This window comes from Juglans microcarpa x Juglans regia, chromosome 1S (genome assembly GCF_004785595.1).
Source record: "Juglans microcarpa x Juglans regia isolate MS1-56 chromosome 1S, Jm3101_v1.0, whole genome shotgun sequence".
Taxonomy (NCBI): domain Eukaryota; kingdom Viridiplantae; phylum Streptophyta; class Magnoliopsida; order Fagales; family Juglandaceae; genus Juglans; species Juglans microcarpa x Juglans regia.
Genome location: NC_054595.1, coordinates 12,148,750 through 12,167,531, shown reverse-complemented (window position 1 = coordinate 12,167,531; position 18,782 = coordinate 12,148,750). Strand labels below are relative to the sequence as shown.

Below are 18,782 nucleotides of genomic sequence, written 5' to 3'. Positions count from 1 at the left end.
ACGAGAATTCTATATTATAGGACTGTATATAATATTTTTTATTAAAAAAAGATTATACAAAAATAAATTCATAAATTGATATGTCTTGATATAAAACGTCAATTTATAAAATTATTTTTAATATAAAATAAATTTAACGTTAAAATTATATCAATTTATAAATTTATTTTTATATAATTTTTCTATTTATAACAGTTATCTGTCCCAAAAGACTGCACGGGAGTGAATGGATAATTCACAGTTTTGTTTTTGTTTTTTTTTTTGGAAATAAATCGCCGTAGACTCGATCCATATTTTCACCATCGCAAAAGCCCAAGGCCCCAGACCCCAAACTCAAAAGACTAGAAATCCTGTCTACAAAGTTGGCCTTTAGGAGTGAGTGAGCTACTCTCTCTCAGCCTTCAGGCTTCCTTTCACTGGCACGAGCACCCTCGTCGATTACACAAATCAAGTAAGTAACTCTTCTTTCTTGAAATTCTAAGAATACCCATGACCTCTTCTCCATCCCATTCAATCCCTTAGTTTCTTTCTCCATTTTTCGTGGTCTACCTGTCTCTGAATCCGCCACCCAAGTTCATAGGTAAATTGTGAATTTATGGCATTAAAGACATGAATTTCAATGGGTTTCGCTTATTCGGGCTGCTGGAAGGTGTTGTATGATTAGGTGATTTATTTTCATTTGTACTGATATTGCATAATGTTAGTTGGCAACTGATTACACTGTGTCAAATGTGCTATAATTTCAATTTATTTTATTTCTTTGACTTCTAGTTTCATGTGGTATTTGATGTCTTAGTTTACGAAGATTGAATAATTAACTGTAATACGTGTTTGACCTTTGAAGTTCACTTGTATAATGTTGGGTGTGCTCAATAGATGCTTGATAATTTGCCTAAGAAATTAGCACTGATCTGCACGGTGGAAAAGAAAAGAATACAAAGAAAGTCATTTATTGCTCTGGTTGGTTTCTCTGAAGAAAAGAAAATACCAATCATTCCTTGTACGCTTTACTTTGTTTACTATGAAAGTTTACACATACAGGCGTATTTTTTTTTCTTGTTTAGTTCTTTTCTTTGTTTTTTTTTTCCAATCAAGAATCAAAGGCAACAAAATTGAAATGTCAGAAATTGGAATATTTAATCTCGCATGTTCTGTTGGCAATGACTGGAATGCTTCTTCTTCAGTTTTTATTTTGCATGACCTGGCTTGTATTTCAAGATTATATGAGATTGCTGCATGGGTTTGAAAGATAGGCAAATCATGTTGTGTGGCAGTGGATCCTGATGAGCAGGCCAGCACTGTGGAGAGTTCTGTTGGAGCAGAGTTGTTCTATGAAAGAGATATGATTCTAGAGCCATTTGAGGGTATGGAATTTGAATCCGAAGATGCTGCCAAAATATTCTATGATGAATATGCTCGTCGGGTAGGATTTGTCATGCGCGTGATGTCTTGTCGTCGCTCTGAAAGAGATGGGAAAATTCTTGCCCGCCGGCTTGGATGTAATAAGGAGGGCCATTGTGTTAGCATCCGTGGTAAGTTTGGGCCAGTTAGAAAGCCAAGGCCAAGCACAAGGGAAGGTTGCAAGGCAATGATTCATGTAAAGTATGATAAGTCTGGAAAATGGGTGATAACTAAATTTGTAAAGGACCATAATCACCCACTTGTTGTGTCCCCACGTGAAGCTCGTCAAACGATGGTGAGTTTTCTTATCTCTTATGTAATTAAGTGCTGCAGTATTTTTCTCATTATTTCACTCCATTACCTGCTCAGGAGTTTGTATCTTGTCCTGTTGGGTTTGCTTAGTTATCCACATGCATAATAGTTAGAATTTGTATTTTATTCCTCTAATGATTTAGATCATATTCTTTATCTGGCTTATACAATCGATAGTCACATGATATGCATATATTCTTTACTGATTTTTTGGAAGAATTGCAAGCATTAATACTGCGATATTAAATTAGGGATTGGAGAGAAAAAGAGGTCTTTACATGCAAGAGTCTATTTGGATATTAATTGAAAAATATACTATATTAATTTACCATGATGTGAATTGTTTTTTTTCTTTTTATCGGTAAATAAGATTTTATTGATCATAAGAATAGGCAAAAGCCCAAGTACATGGGTCATAGTACGGATACCCAATTTACACACAATTTTCTCAATCATGCCTTCCCAAATAGACATAGTGTTTGTTTGGGAAGTGAGATAATCTCATCTCATATCAATACTTCTCATAATTTCCTTCCCAAACATCACTCAAATACAAAAACTTTTCAATTTCAAATCTTCAACTTTTTCATCTAGTCATTACCTAATCATTACAATTTTATCAAATTTTCAAACAAAACACAAAAAACAATACTACTTTTTTAAATTTCAAAACAAAAATAATATTAAAAAATTATATACTTTTACTTTTGATAGGTAAAAGTAAAATTTTATTGATATAAGAGGCATTGCCCAAGTACACTAGTAGTATATAGTGAACATGCCTAATTACATCCAAGCACTAGTGAGAGTTACAAGCAAATCATGAAGGTTGTTTGTATTACAAATAAAGATAATGATAGGCTTATTACCTCCTACCATCCATTTACTACTCCTATTTATTTTCTTAATTTATTTTTTTACTTAATGGTTAAGGAAGTGACTATCAGTGAAGTTGTATATTTTTTTAATTTTTTCTTAATGATTAAGGATGTTAAAAAAATACTTAAAAAGTAATAATAACAAAAAAAATAAAAGTTTCTAATACATTATGGAGTAGTAAATGGGTGGTAGAAGGTAGTAAGCCTATCATTATCCTACAAATAATGGCCCAAGAAAGTTAATGTATCGTAAAAAAATCGTTTCAGCCCATCCACAGATTGCTCTATGTCTTCAAAGCACCTCTTGTTTCTCTCTAGCCACAAGCACCACATAATGCAGTGCAGGATCATTCTCCACATAGCAGCGATGTGGGCATTTCCCCCATACCTCTCTAGCAGCACATGATGTCCCTAACTCTTCCAGGCATGACCCATGCCACCCCTATCCTATTAAAGATCTCATTCCATAAACACCGGGCCACTTCACAATGTAATAAGAGATAATCAATTGATTCCCCATCACTCTTGCACATAAAACACCAATTTGATATAAAAAAAATTATATTTTAATAATATTTTTATTCAACTTTTTCCTCTTTCCTTTCTCAAAACCCAATAAAACATCTTAACTCAAATTATTTTATTACTATTCACAAACCATTTCACTACTATTCACAAAATTATCATCTTATCTAACTTTCCAAACGAGCCATTAAACCATGTTTGGACACTTAGATGAGATGAGATGAGATGAACATTTCAAAACTTTTCATAATTTCCTTCCCAATCATCATTCAAACACAAAACATTTTTCAATTCCAGATCTTCAACTTTTTCATCTAATCATTACCTAATCATTACAATTTTTCTAAACTTCCAAACAAAACACAAAAAACAAATACAACTTTTTTAAATTTCAAAACAAAAATAATATTAAAAAATAACATTCAAATAATATTTTAACTTTAGAATATTTTTATTTAAAATTTTCCCTCTCATTTCCGAAAATTCAATAAAACATATTGACTCAAACCATTTCACTACTATTCACAAAATTCTTATCTCATCTCATTACCCAAGCATGCCCTTAGCCTTTAAAGAGGCTCCCAAAGGGAGACCTAGGTATTTCATTGGCAACTATGATACCTTGCACCCCAATAAGCTAGCCTTGCTATCCACCTTAGGGATATTTCTCACAAGGACCAACTCTGACCTGGGCAAATTCGGTTTCAACCTAGAAACAACTTCAAAGCAAAAACATGTGCCCTTAATGAGCGGATGTGGCCTGAATTCACACCACAAAAATATTATGGTGTCATTTGCAAGAAAAGTCAGCTAGAGAACCTCTATCAACAGTAACTGGTAAAATTTCGTTGACAGCCTCCATGACAATAACTAAAAATAATGATGACAATGATCATTTTGTCACAATCCATGAGAGCTACTGAAAAAACTAGCTGGAGTGCCATTCACCACTATGGAATCATGCACCAAAGTGATGGAATGTGCATCCACGATTGCGATCTCTCCCTAAAACCATCTCTCCCAAGTAGATGGTATAGAAACTCCCAATTAACATGCTCACAAGCATTTTTAATATCTAACTTCTCCCAAGTAGATGATATGGAAACTTTCAATTAGCGTGCTCACAAGCTTTTTGAAATTATCTTGTCGACAAGCCTATTTAACCAAGTAGCAAGGAATTCTGGGCCCATTGCTTTGTCGCTAATCTACTCTTGTAATGTCTAAATCTCTAAAATCCTGGAAGATTCTTGTATTGTCTTCTTAAATCACATTCCAGCAAGTTTGGAAGAAAGTCATAGAAAAACCATCTAGGCCCCATGCTTTTTCACTAATCATACTCTTTCCCACATTGGGGACCTCAGTCTCTTCAAATGGCCTCTCAAACTGTATGACCAAATCTTCTTGTATTGACTCCGGTCCCAATCCATTAAGCTTGGGCCTCCAATCAAACCGCTCCAAAAGAAGCTGTTCATAGTACTAAACAATATGATTCTTAAATCTCAATTTGATTAGAAGAGACCAAACATCAACCAAGAGCATCCCAATGACATTCTAATTAGCTACTCGATGGAAAAGTTTTGTACACATGTCGCCTTCTTTTAACCATATTGCCCTTCATTTCTGCCTCTCATATACCTCTTTCTTTAAAGCAACTCCTTCTAGATGCTTTGCCACCTATTTTTTTTTCCCTTAATTTCTCTCCTTCAAATAATGATCCATTTTCTTTCATACCATCATTGTCTAAGCTTGTTGTGGCGCTCCCAAACTTCGCTTGGAATTTGACAGAGCTTGAAGTGTTGGGACATGCAACACAAGTTTACATACCTCTGTTCATGACAGTTAAGGATGTTGTGCACCTAGAATGCATCTCATAATATGCAACAGATAATTTTTTTTAGCAATACTTAATGTACCAGAATGCTAAATCCCAAAACATAACATACTTTCATAAATATTCACATATCAAAAGATACAACATCTGTCCAACAACTCTATAATCAATAAGTATAGACGTAATATACAGACTGCTAAACTAAACACTAAGGTGTCGTTTGGATTCGAAGATGAGTTGAGATGAGTTGAGATGGATTGTGAATAATAGTGAGATGGGTTGTGAATAGTAGTGAGATTTGTGAGTTAAAGTTGATGAATAGTAGTGAGATGAGTTGAGATGGGTTGCGAATACAAACCGGGCCTAAGCCGCTCACACAACTCAGCAATGATCTCCAAAAAATAATCCAAGAGTTGGAGGATCGACTCCATAAGCTCCTCGAGTGTCCTTTGTGGCCTGCTCAACCTCATCCAACGGATCATGTTCTGATCCCCAGTCCCCTAAGACATCGTCTACCATTCTGGGGCGAATGGTAGTTGGGGCTACCAAGTGAGATTTACAAAATCTCAGCAAGTAAAGCTCCTAAACTACTAATAGTATGAATAGGCAGGCATGCATGATAGTAATATGACATGTATGCTTCGTGACATGGCTTGAAAATAACATTGCTTAACTTGAACGTAACATGACTTAACTTGAACATGATATGTTTGCGTGAACATGAGACTTTGTTACATATACATGTTTGTTTACTTGAAATGGATGCTCTACGACTCCCCAAGGGTCGTGTGCTCTTGTCGGATATCACATCACATCACAGGCTCCTACATTAGCTGTGAGTACGTTATGATAACTTGTACTTGTAAACGTGTAATTTTGGCACCATCGGCATTGGATGCCTAACTCCGCTCCGGAAACTAGTTACTTAGATCTCATTCGAAGCCTGTTTACTTTCATCAATTCAGGGCATTTCACATCCAATTTAAACACTTTAGAGTGGATAGAGGAGTTCCACTAGGATAACACCCCATCCTAGCACTTGGGGTTGTGATAAAATAAAAGACTCATTTATGACTTTGAAATATTTCATGACATACTTAATGCTTATTACATGGCATTTATGTCATGTAACAGATAATCATGTAATAGATATGATGGACATGGCATTCGTGGCATGTAACAGAATAACATGTCAGTAATGGATGACATGACATAGCATATTATAAACAATATAATAAGCCTAAATGAACATGAATATGAACAGTGCAATCTTACCACCGTACATACGTAAAAATACCGAGAATAAGTTAGAAGCTAACTTACAAAATGTAGCGTAATATGTAAGTGTAGCATAAAAAGAGTGCAAGCTGAAATGAGGTACGTTCTAGGGTTAGAATATCTTACTTAATCCTCATAAAAATAAAGCTTACTAATTTAGGGCCAAATTTGCAAAGTTACCCACTCATTGGAAATTACAAATTTGACCTTAAAAATAAGGAATTTGCAAATGGACTCCAAAATTTACCAAAATTAACATTCCTTATGTAAATTTCATCCTAAATCCAATTATGAACTCAGAGTTTTTTAAAACTAAACCCAACTATGACATCTCTCTCTTGGCCAATTCAGTCATAGGCTAAAAATCATTTTTTGGTTGCTATTTGGCCATTTAACATACTAACATGCTTAAACCGAATTTAGCAATAAAAAAATTCACATCCTTAGTTTTAAAATCATGTTAAAACACTAAATCACACATTTCATAAAAATTTGGATTCACTACATCAAAGAAAAAGCCAAAACATCAAGATTAAGTCAAATAAAACCAACTCTTGTTGTTCTTGGTATAACACTTACATATCAACTCCAATGAATTTAAAAGTTCATAAATAACATTCTTAACATGTTCATCATTCAAACCTAAGTGATACCATGCTTGACTAATCAACCAAAAATCATAAACTTAGAAACCGAACATGCATGCTTTTGGACTTGAAACAAAGTGACTAGATCCTTGATTTTCATGCAATAACTCTTGAAAGAATACAATCATATACCTGACATGCAAGTTCTAACTGGATCTAAGCATCAAATCTAGCATGTCATGGCAAATATTTCATTTAAAACAACATTGAACTTGAGAGCCTCAATAACATGCTTAAAATCAAACTCTTGCATTTTCATCATCATTCCAACAAAGATCTAAATCATAAAATTTCAAAAACTCAATCTTAATCCATAGATCTAAGCTTTAAAAACAAGATTCATAAAAATCATGGCCATGAATCAAAGTCCTAAAGCTAAAATCACAACCTACACCAAACCAAAAACTGTTTTGAAGTAATCGGTTCCTACCACTTCAAAGATCATGTAAAACCATTTTATAAAATCCTAACATGCTTTGAATCATACCATAAACTTGCATATAATCATGTATAAACTTCATCAAATAGGGTTTGGTTGGATGGAATAGTGGTTGGTGTAAGAGAGCATGATGACAAGCTTGATTCACACTCCATCACTTACACACTTTGTCCTCCTCTTGACAAGTGTCCTAGGGTTTCCAAGTGGATGGCTAGGATTGTGCTATGTGTCCAATTAAAAAGTATCTAGTGATCCTAAGTGTATTTGGACATTCTACATGGCGATTTGACAACTTGAATTTTTTATTGCACCATAAAATCCTAAATATTCATATGAATCTAATGGTGCAATTCGTTTCGTAAAATTATACTCCTAAGTGTCTTAATTAAATGAAAAAGAAAATTATGGAATGTGAGATTTATTAGAGATGTTTATGATTGGAAAATGCCCGTTGTTTCTTTTTCAGTAGGCTGTATGATATGAAAATTGTGCAGGGAAGGGAGGACAGATTGCTGTCGAAATATGCTGGAAATTCCATTTTTACTCAGCACTTGTTATAAAATGCTGACTTGTCATTGTGTCAACCAATTCCCTTGGAAGTGTATTTGGAGATCCAAGGTGCGTAGCAAAGTTGCTTTTTTCTGCTGGTTGGTGTCCCTTGGGAAGATATTGACAATGAATAATTTGAGAAAGCGCGGTATAATATATTAGACTGGTGCTATGTGTGTAAGAAAGATGATGAATCAGTTGATCATTTGTTTCTGCACTGTGAGATGGCCAAGATTTTTTGGGACGAGATTTTCAGCTGGTCGGGTATTGCTCAGGTGATGCCTAAGAGGGTGGTGGATCTCTTGGCTTGTTGGAAAGGATTTATGGGTAGTCACCCACATTGTTGCTATTTGGAAGATGATTCATTTATTTTTGATGTGGTGCCTATGGCTGGAAAGGAATGGACGGTGTTTTGATGTTGGGAAAATTTAGTGAGTTTTTCTTTCGAACTCTGTCTTTGGGCGAATGTTCTTGTATTGAATGGGGATAATCTACATGATTTATTTTTAGCTTTTTCTAGCTCCTAGTTTCTAGCTTGTATTTAGGGATTTCCACTTGTATACTCACTGTGTACTTGGACTATGCCTATTTACTTGCCTTAATAAAACTTCTTATTACTTAACAAAAAAAATTAGTGGTTATGAAGAATCTATCCATTCTAGAACAAAGAGTCTCGATTGTTAGACCACGTGATAGAAACTCCAACAAGGGGATATCCTTAAGAATGTGCCCAAAGATGAAATCTAAGGACTCCACCATGGCAAAATAAAGATGTGTTTCACACAATTCCTCACTCAAAAAGCAAGTGACGATGAGATTCCACCGATACACCGTTGTAGTTCCCATCACCTACAAAGGCCAATCAACTCCTTATAAAGATACCTTTTGATACTATCGGAATTGGGTCTATATATTTTGCAAAAGCCCCTGAAAACCCATCATCTACATTTCTAAACAAACAAGCCATCGTATGTTCCCCCCACACACTTTGCCACTTTCTCTACCACCCTATTTTCTCACATTAGAAAAACTCCATTGAACGTCTCTTTGGAAGCCAAATAAATCCAACCATTATGATGGCATCCCCACAAACTTCAAACTGTTCTAGTCACAAATTCTAGGTAGTATCTTGTAGACAAAGAACATCGACATTCTAGTGATTAATTTTATAGTTCAAAGGCTCTAGTAGACATCATTCTGCCCTCTAACATTCCAGGATATTATTTTAGCTCCATAAAGAATCCACTAACACCCTCCCTTTGCCTCGACAATGATTAGAACTCCTACCTCTCGAGTGATAGTTGATAGATAGTGCATGATAGTCCTTTTAGTTCTCTATTCCCTTTTCTGCCCAATTAGAAAGAAGTAGGAGACCCTTGAAGAGAACACCTCACTTCAATGGCAATGAGTAATGCCACAAACTGGTCTGCAAAGCTCCCACATGATAACCCCACACAAGGTTGAATTTACTTCACCTTTAAAATTACCCAATTTGATGACTTCATGCCAGGGCAAGAATTCAAGGGTTCCACACCTAAATACAGTTCTAGTGCCAAACTAGACAATGTGCATCACACCTATTCATGCCAATACCATCCATAAAAGCCATTGCAAAATTAATCACCTTCCTACCCTTGTCTAGTATGGTTCTATTCTTCATTAGCTCTCGCATGATGGTGGTAGTGGGGATGGGAAGAAATCTGGCAAGGGAACCCATCTTTCGCTGTGATACCCCATATTACGGAGTGTAGGTGGTGAATGATCCTATATTGCTTGGGAATGAAAGGTTCTTACTCCTACAATGATTCCAAGGGGCTCTAATTGTACCATTGACTAGTCCTTTTAGAGTATGGGTCCAGGTGTGGCTTAGGCCTTCTTTTAAGTATTACAAATGGTATCAAAGCCAAGTTGCGATACCCCATATTCCCCATATTGGTGACTATAAGTGGTGAATGAGATCCTACATTGCTTGAAAGGAAAAAAACTCTTGCTCATATAATGATTCCAAGAGGCTCCAATTGTACCATTGACTAGTTCTTTTGGAGTATGGACCCATATGTGGCTTGGGCCTTTCTTGGGGCATTACATCCACCCTTGCCAATGAAGGACTATTCACAGCACCAAGAGCCACCCAAGTGAGCTGCTCTTTACTGATGAAAGGGGATTGCTTGCTTTGTTGCAACCGCCATAGTAATACTTACATGGATAGTGGGCACTAATGAAACAAAATTAAGCCTCAAGGTGCGGTTTGGATACTGAGATGAGATGAGATGGTTTTAGATAAAAATTAAAAGTTGAATAAAATATTGTTAGAATATTATTTTTTAATATTGTTATTGTTTTGGGATTTGAAAAAGTTAAATTATTTATTATATTTTGTGTGGGAATTTGGAAAAGTTGTAATGATGAGATGAAATGAGATGAAACACTTTTACTATCCAAGCGCGGGGGGCCTTAGCTACCATATCAGCGTACTTTGAGCATGAAATGTGCATTTCTGTGGACTGCCCACAGAAATGGCCCTATCTCTATCTGCAACTTGGGCACCCACTGAGCTTTTGGTTGTGTCTTCATAGTAAAGGGAGTCGATGCAGGCTTGATCTGAAAGCTCAAGTTTTATTTAAAAATACCTGTGTTCTTCTCATAACCAGCCCACTCCGTGACCCATGAAATGCGAAGCCCAACATTCTAAGCATCACCTTGAAATTCGACATTCCATCCACTGCACCAAGAATCCCAATAGCTGCTGACTCGAGATGACTTGCAGACGATTTGATTTCCTCTGCCTGTGATTATGAGTCACCGCATATAACTTTGCTCCTACTTATAAAAAAAAAAAAATATATATATATATATATATATATATATATAACTTTGCTCCTGATAGACTTGCAACCCTCCATATAACCCATTCTGCCTCTGCCCAGATTTTCAAGAGTGGGGCTTGGTCCTTTCCCTTTCGATGCCTCATCATACGAGCAAAAATTGACTGTTGCTCTCAGAGCTTCCATTGTCACCTCATGGGGTTCCTTCCTCTCAAATATTGATACATCACTGCATGGCTTCCATGGTGGAACACACATGTAGTCGTGAAATGAGACAGTTTGTAAGTGTTTTACAACCATTCTCAATTCCACTTCGAATGCTAGCCACCCTTTTTTTTTTTTTGATAGGTAAAAAGAAGTTTTATTGATCTACGTAAATAGGCAAAGCCCAAGTACACAGGAAGTATACAAGAAAAAGCCTAATTACAAACTACGTGCTACTAATAGTAGCATACAAAACATTAAGACTCGTTCCATCCCATACAATGGTAGAGGCCCAGAGCAACAAAGTATGAAAGAAGAAATCCCTAAAACTGTCGGGAGAGCATTCCATATCCTCAAAGCAGCGGCCATTTCGTTCGTTCCATGTACACCACATTAAACATAAAGGTACCATCTTCCATACAACAGCGATTTGGCGATTGGCCCTAATCTCTCGCCAACAAGACAGTAGATCTATCACCCTCTTAGGCATGACCCATGCGATACCAAGCCTCAAGAAGATTGCATCCCACAATACCTTAACTACTTCGCAATGAAGAAGGAGTTGATCCGCTGATTCGCCGTTATGTTTGCACATGTAGCACCAATCCATTATGTAGAGCCCACGCTTTCTTAATTTGTCAATTGTTAAGATTTTACCATGGGAGGCCAACCAACCAAAGAAAGCAACCTTGAGTGGGGCATTGCTCTTCCAAATGCTCTTCCACGGGAAAGCGTTAGGGGAATGGTTCGTCAAGGCCTTGTAGTATGAACAAACTGAAAATTTCTTGTTACCTGTGCATGCCCATATTAGTCTATCCTCCCCTCCAGCCCTAGGCTTCATCGCATACAATAATCTGTAGAAATCAGTGATGGCTCCCACTCCCAATCCTGAACAGCTCTGGTGAATCTCACGGACCAATGAATGGAATCAGTGGTTCTACACATATTATCAACCACTGAGGAGTCGTGGTCGGACGCAATCCTATACAGAGAGGAGAAAGCAATTTTCAAAGCAACATCCCCGCACCATATATCATGCCAAAACCTGATTCGCGTGGCCCTTCCCACCATAAACCTGCAGTTACTGAGGAAATCATCCCAACTATTCCGGATCAGTTTCCAAACTCCCACTCCATAGGCCCCTCTAACATCTTTAGAGCACCACCCTCCCCAGACGCTCCCATATTTAACATCTAAGATATTCCTCCAAAGAGTGTCTCCCTCCTAATGATAACGCCATAGCCATTTCCCAAGGAGTGCCTTGTTAAAGATTCTCAAATTTCTTAAACCCAACCCACCGCAAGACAACGGAGTGCAAATTTTATCCCATTTGATCGATGAAATTTCTTTGCATCCTCTAGCCCTCCCCATAAGAAATCACAGAAAATCTTCTCCAGTCTATTCGCCACCCCTGCAGGAATAGGGAATAACGAAAGGAAGTACGTTGGAAGATTGGATAACGTACTCTTAATCAAGGTGATTCTCCCGCCCTTAGACAAGTAAAGTCTCTTCCATCCCGCCAATTTGCCTTCGATTTTCTCAATAATCCCTTCCCACATTACCTTAGATTTGTGAGAGGCCCCCAAGGGGAGTCTGAGATACTTCATAGGTAAGGATGAGACTTTGCATCCCAATATGGCAGCTAATTCATTTAAGTTGTTGACTGAGCCAATAGGAACTACTTTTGACTTAGAAAAATTCACTTTAAGGCCAGATACAGCTTCGAAGCAAAGTAGAAGTGCCCTTAAAGAGCGTATCTGATCCAGATCCTGGTCGCAAAAGATCATTGTGTCATCGGCGAAAAGAAGATGAGAGACTGTCAGTCTTCCATGCGTAGAGCCACCCATCGAGAAACTCGAGATGAAGCCCCCATCCACCGCCCCTTCCAACATTCTGCTCAATACATCCATAACTAGGATAAATAATAGTGGGGATAGTGGATCCCCTTGTCGCAATCCCCGAGAACTGTTGAAGAAGCCTTCAGGAGTGCCATTAACCAATACAGAGAATCTGACAATTGTAATACAATGCTTTATCCACTGACACCATCTTTCCTCGAAGCCATACCTACCAAGGATATACAACAAGAAATCCCAATTCACATGATCAAATGCCTTTTCCATATCCAATTTACACAATATACCTGGAATGCCGGTTCTAACTCTGCTCTCCAGGCATTCATTGGCAATGAGGACCGAATCTAGTATTTGTCTTCCTTTCACAAAAGCATTTTGAGACTTCGAGATGATCTTCTCCATGACTACACTCAGTCGTTTCGCTAGAACTTTAGAGATGATCTTATAAACCCCACTTATCAGGCTTATGGGACGGAAATCATTCACTTCCACCGACCTCACCTTCTTGGGAATGAGAGCAATGAAAGAGGCATTAAGGCTCTTCTCGAATTTCATAAAAGAGTGAAATTCACTAAAAACCCTCATTAGGTCCTCCTTAACAATATCCCAACAAGCGTGGAAAAAAGCCATTGGAAAGCCATCTGGTCCCGGTGCTTTATCTTTGTTCATACCTTTAAGTACACCAAGCACCTCATCTTCTTCGAAGGGCCTTTCCAACGAAGCCGCACTTGTGTGATCGATGGTGTCGAAAACAAGCCCGTCTACCTTGGGCCTCCAAGAGTACTGTTCTGTCAGCAGCTTAACATAGAAGTGGACAATATGATCCTTAATAGCGTCTCTACCCAATAAAACCCTGCCCTCCTCATGCAGAACCTCTATGGCATTGTTTCTTCGATGAGAGTTTGCAATTCTATGAAAAAACTTTGTACACCTATCCCCTTCCTTCAACCAAAGTGACCGAGAATTTTGCCTCCACGAGATTTCCTCCAAAAGGGTGATTTTTTCTAGCTCAACGACTACTGTCATTTTTCTTGCCCTGTCATCAGCCGATAGAGCCCTATCCACCTCTTTCTCATCCAGTTGTTGTAGTTCCTTAAAAAGTTTGTCTCGTTGGTCATTGATGTTCCCAAAAACTTCCCTATTCCATATTCTTAGGTCATTCTTTAATGCTTTAAGCTTCCCGGCTAAAACAAAACTAGGAGTGCCCGTGAGCTGATATGAGGCCCACCATGATCTAACTTTTTCTACAAAACCATCCACCTTCAACCACATGTTCTCGAATTTGAAGTATCTCCGACCCTCATGGATACCCCCACTATCAAGTAGAATGGGGAAATGATCCGAACACAGCCGAGGAAGCTGTTTGTGGCATAAAGTTGGAAAATGGGCCTCCCATGTCGGAGAAACAACGAACCTATCCAATCTCGACTAGGCCCTTCCGTTTGACCAGGTGAAATCCCCCCTGCTAGAGGGAGATCCACCAAGTCTAACTCAAATAGAAGAGCTGAGAAATCAGCCATAGCTGAACCCGTGCTAGAGTCCCCCGATCGCTCGCTCGAAAACCGAGTGATGTTGAAATCACCCCCGATACACCACGGAAGATCCCACCAACTACAGAGGCCAGCTATCTCATCCCAGAGGAGTTTTCTGCTACTTTCTTCATTCGGCCCGTAAATACCTGCAAAACCCCAATCGAAACCATCATCCACATTCGAGAAAGTACATGCTACTGAATAATCCCTGATGCAATCCTCCACAAGATTAACAACTCTCTTATCCCACAACACCAAGATACCCCCTGAGGCACCGCACCCTTAGAAGCAAGGGAAGTCCATCCTGCATAAGAGCAATTCCACAAACTTCTGATGATGTGCCTATCAATCAATTTTAGTTTCGTCTCCTGCAAGCAAATAACGTCCGCCTTCCAATCCCGTAATAAATTCTTCACTTTAAGGCGCTTGTTCGGGTCATTCAAGCCACAAACATTCCATGATAGAATCTTGGGCTTCATGGATCGCCAAGATTCACCCTTTCCTTGTGACGCCCCCTACTCGCACTACCCTCCCGTGCATCATAGTTTATGGAGCAGGCAAGTTTCTTAAGCTCCCTATCCATCTTCACTGCAGATCTGGCCAGTAGAGGCTGGTTTGCCTTTATTGCGATGAAAAGAGCTTGCAACTAGTCCTCATAACCCTCCCAGGTCATACCTAAGAAATGGCGCATATCGTTAACCTTCTGAAGGAGCCAATCATGTTGCAGATCATCCGAAAGAGTTGCTGGTGGCAACGAACACAGAGGACTAGGCACATCGCCGAGTTCACACAGCTGCACATCAGCCCCTAGCTCCTTACACACTAGTTGAAATTTTGACCCATGGGAGGAACCTGTGTCCGAGACCCTCCCATCATAAGAAGAATCATCCTCTGTGCACAAGACCTTAGAGAGGGTCTCTGAGAGGCCTACAATTTTAGTTAGCTGCAAGGAAGCTTCTGGAAACTCCCCCGAGGCTGGTCCAGATGAGGCCACCAGCCCCGCGTCGATAGCCCTGCCAACTGAGGACAGGGGTTGCTCGGAAATGGAAGCCGTAGGGTCGAAGATGACCATCGGCCCACTCTGTGACTGCGGTGAGGTGTCGTTAGCCCGGGAATAACAGGCGACGTTGAAAACGGCATTCGCAGGAGGAGACGAAGCGTTATGGGCCAACTGATGTTCCTTTCCCAGGCCAGAGAAGCCGCTGGTGACCGTCGACGGGTTCTGTGGCGGTGGGCTGGTCGGAGAAACCACCGGCGAGGAGATTCGCAGGCCGCAAGGAAAGGGCTCGGGGACCCTTTCCTACCATTCCACCTGAGGAAGCCTAACGGGTTGAGGGCTAGGGATTGGGCTTGAGACCCGAGTTTGAGCCCGTGAGGCAATTTGTTGTGTCTTGGGTTGAGGCCCGTTGTCTTTCTGTGGATTAAGGAGCAGACTGGGGCTCTCGGGCCTCCTTGAGAGTTAGTAATCCCCTCTGCCATTTTCTCCATCCTTCCAGGGAAGAGAAGCCATAGATTTCAACAGCCAGTCAATAGTTGAACTGCCCAGTGAAACAGCATGCAAACCAGCCCTTGTCTTTCATATATATTCTTACTATAGGGATGCCTTTCTCAACTACAAATTCAAAAGACTTTGAACCAGTAATAATTTTATGTCATACTTCCTTTTTAATGGGTAACATGTTGGTTCAACAAAACCATATCAAGCCTTTAACACTGGAGCACTCTGCCACTTAACACTTAAATACTTGTAAAATACCAAGTAACATTGAGTGGCCTCCATTGAAACTCAAACCAAAACTCTGGGAGTGTCTGATTGCTAAGCTTTAGGGTATGAATCAAAGAGAGGAAATACGAACACTTACTGTTAAGTCACAAATGAATAGGCATTGTCAACATCTGAGTGCAGAGATGGGGGGCCACAACCCTTAACGAAACATTTAAAGCTTTGGCTGATGTTTTAGAAGGTGAGAGATTCCTTTACCCACTTTTATTTTATTCTCCTTTCTTGAACCGTTTACTTTTTAAGCTGCTATAAAACCACCGTATTCCAATCAAACCTTTCTTGATACTGAAAAGTATCCTACATCAGATCAACATGCAGAGCTGTCCTGTATCTGATATAGCTCCTACTGTGCAAAGCTCTTGCTGTCCTGCATTGACAAGATCAAATAAAAATGGACAAGGGATCAGCCATTTCACCCCACTTCCCTCCAAAAATTTGATAATCCACAAATTATTCCCAAATTGTCTTGTGATACTCATCTTCAAGCTGGTAAGCGATGCCCACTAAATTTAGGATGATCCCAACTGATATTATATATTTCATCCATATTTTACGATGCATGGAAGTTGGAACTTCAAAGAAAAAAATAATATTGTATGCTTACACATTTCATAATTTCAAGTTGTTGGACTGGCAAGACACGTTGGCGACCCACGAACTAACATGATATACTTATGCAGTGTGATGATACTTCTGGGTTCGACACTTTTATGCATTGAGATACCCTCATGACACATTTAATGAAAATGGGAGAGAAATTTTGTCTGCAAGCATTTTTATAGCAAGTATCTTTTGATACTTGTAATATAGTATATTCCATATTTTCCATAATTTTTTATCAACTTTTTTTTTATATAATTTCTCTAACTTGAGCTAAATGTTTGAACTGTCTGACTAGATGACGGGCCACTTTAACCTTTGAGGTATCATGTTGTTGAATTCATCTCTTTACCATTCGGTCTTTTGAAATGTTATGAAACATGCACAAATATGTGTATGGGTACATCTATTTCGATATATAATAACTGTCCTGTCTATATGCGTGCACAGAAATCTGTCATTGAGATTATCCTATTGAATTGGTATTTAATCTAAACTAGTAATCCTGTTGATTATCAGTTTTGATAGAAATCAAGTAATTTGTGCATCATTATGTAGGATGAAAAGGACAAAAGAATCCAGGAATTAACTGCTGAGCTGCGGAATAAGAAACGGTTATGTGCAACATACCAAGAACAGTTAAATGCATTCATGAAAATTGTTGAAGAGCACAGTCAACAGTTATCGAAGAAAGTACAAAATGTAGTTGAAAACCTTAAAGAATTTGAGTCGATAGAACAGGAGCTTCTACACCATAGAATATAGATAGCATCGTCTTATAGAGTACGTACCTCTGCACCCATACCTTCAATTGTGTGTGTCATTTATTTTCATATCTGTGTTTGATATGTTTGTCACTTTGGCTATGTTTTATGTGGATGTCATTTCTAGCATAGAATTCTGCTTTTCTTACCCTTCATTAATTCATTTATATATTTTAGTAAGTGAGAGGAAGCCTTTTCTATGGTCTTTTGTGTGGTCAAAACAAATCAATAATTGTTCTGGTGTTTGCAATGTACTTGACTCAAATTATACACTGACGTGTTTAGAATAGCTATTCTACTAGATGCATGCTAGAATAATATTGTTTTCTTTTTTTAGTATATATTATTTTTTTTTCCTTCTATTGTCATCTTTTTGGCCTGTAAATTGAGTTGTTCAAAACTTATAGTTCACGTTTGCATGGAGACAAATGATAATAGAATCCAGCTTTATGTGATTTGTAGCTCCATACATCTAAATTATTAAAAATATAAAGAGTAAGTGGGTGATGTTTTGGGGGTTGTTTTTGCTCCTGCCCCCCAATACAAGAATGAGAAAGCTGGTCCAGTTCATGTATTCACTTGATTACACATAAACTAGCCATAGTTTGACATGTTTTCATTTCTTTAGATCGGTTACGGTTGTTATTAATTTTCATATCCTTCACCAATGTGAAATTTAGTAGGGGAAAAAAGAAGAAGAAATAGGTCAAAGTTGAAAATAATCTAATTTTCATGTTCTTTGCGAGTGCAGTGATAGGAAGAAGAAACAATGACAGATGTATAATGCTAGTGAGGATGGAGCTGCCCTGATTTGGTATTGATCTCCATAACGATGTGCATTGCAATATTATATTCCCTTTTTAAATGGGTGTAGCATGTAGGAAGAAGAATGGCGGGTTTGGTGGCATGTTTAAATGATAGAAGATGAGTTCCTCATCTCTTTAGTGACACATGCCTGTGATTATATAGTGCAAGTTATTCTGAGAATTGAGATGGATTTCCTTTCCTTTTCTTTCTTTTGCCGATTGTCATAATCCAATCTGTTGAGATAGTGAATTTGGTTGTATTTGAAAAATATATATGACCCCACAATTTATGTAATGCCAAACAATTGTAACATGTTTGCCCATGATATGCCATTGGAGCTCTTTTCTGTTTTCTCCTATTAAAAAATATTATGCATAATTAAATTAGAATATAATCAATATGCCTTAATGAACCGTACAAATTAATTAGAAAGTGTCAATATTAGCACAAATTATGATTAGACTTTTTGAATTACACGTTATATACCTATGTTATAATTTAAAATAGCATAGTTTATATTTTACCTCCGCAAAGAGAACAACAGTCCTTGA

General features: G+C 38.2%; 1 protein-coding gene across 4 annotated transcripts; it reads left to right on the top strand.

The window, feature by feature from the left end:
• Positions 1-296: 296 nt before the first annotated feature.
• Positions 297-18,525, top strand: LOC121247194 (protein FAR1-RELATED SEQUENCE 5). Of its 4 annotated transcripts, none has more exons than XM_041145553.1 (4): positions 297-451; positions 1,275-1,696; positions 17,219-17,443; positions 18,176-18,525. In XM_041145553.1, coding segments are annotated over exons 1-3 (630 nt in total). In that variant the 5' UTR covers positions 297-450; the 3' UTR covers positions 17,426-17,443; positions 18,176-18,525. The 4 variants fall into 4 exon arrangements, with proteins under 4 accessions (XP_041001487.1, XP_041001488.1, XP_041001489.1 ...); XM_041145554.1 differs by lacking the exon at positions 18,176-18,525 and adding an exon at positions 17,606-17,615; XM_041145555.1 differs by having other exon boundaries at positions 298-451; positions 1,219-1,696.
• The last annotated feature ends 257 nt before the right edge of the window (positions 18,526-18,782 follow it).

Excerpts from the sequence above, each read along its gene's own strand:
- LOC121247194 (XM_041145553.1), top strand. Across the intron at positions 1,697-17,218 it reads GTGAAGCTCGTCAAACGATG|GATGAAAAGGACAAAAGAAT; the intron begins GTGAGTTTTCTT and ends ATCATTATGTAG.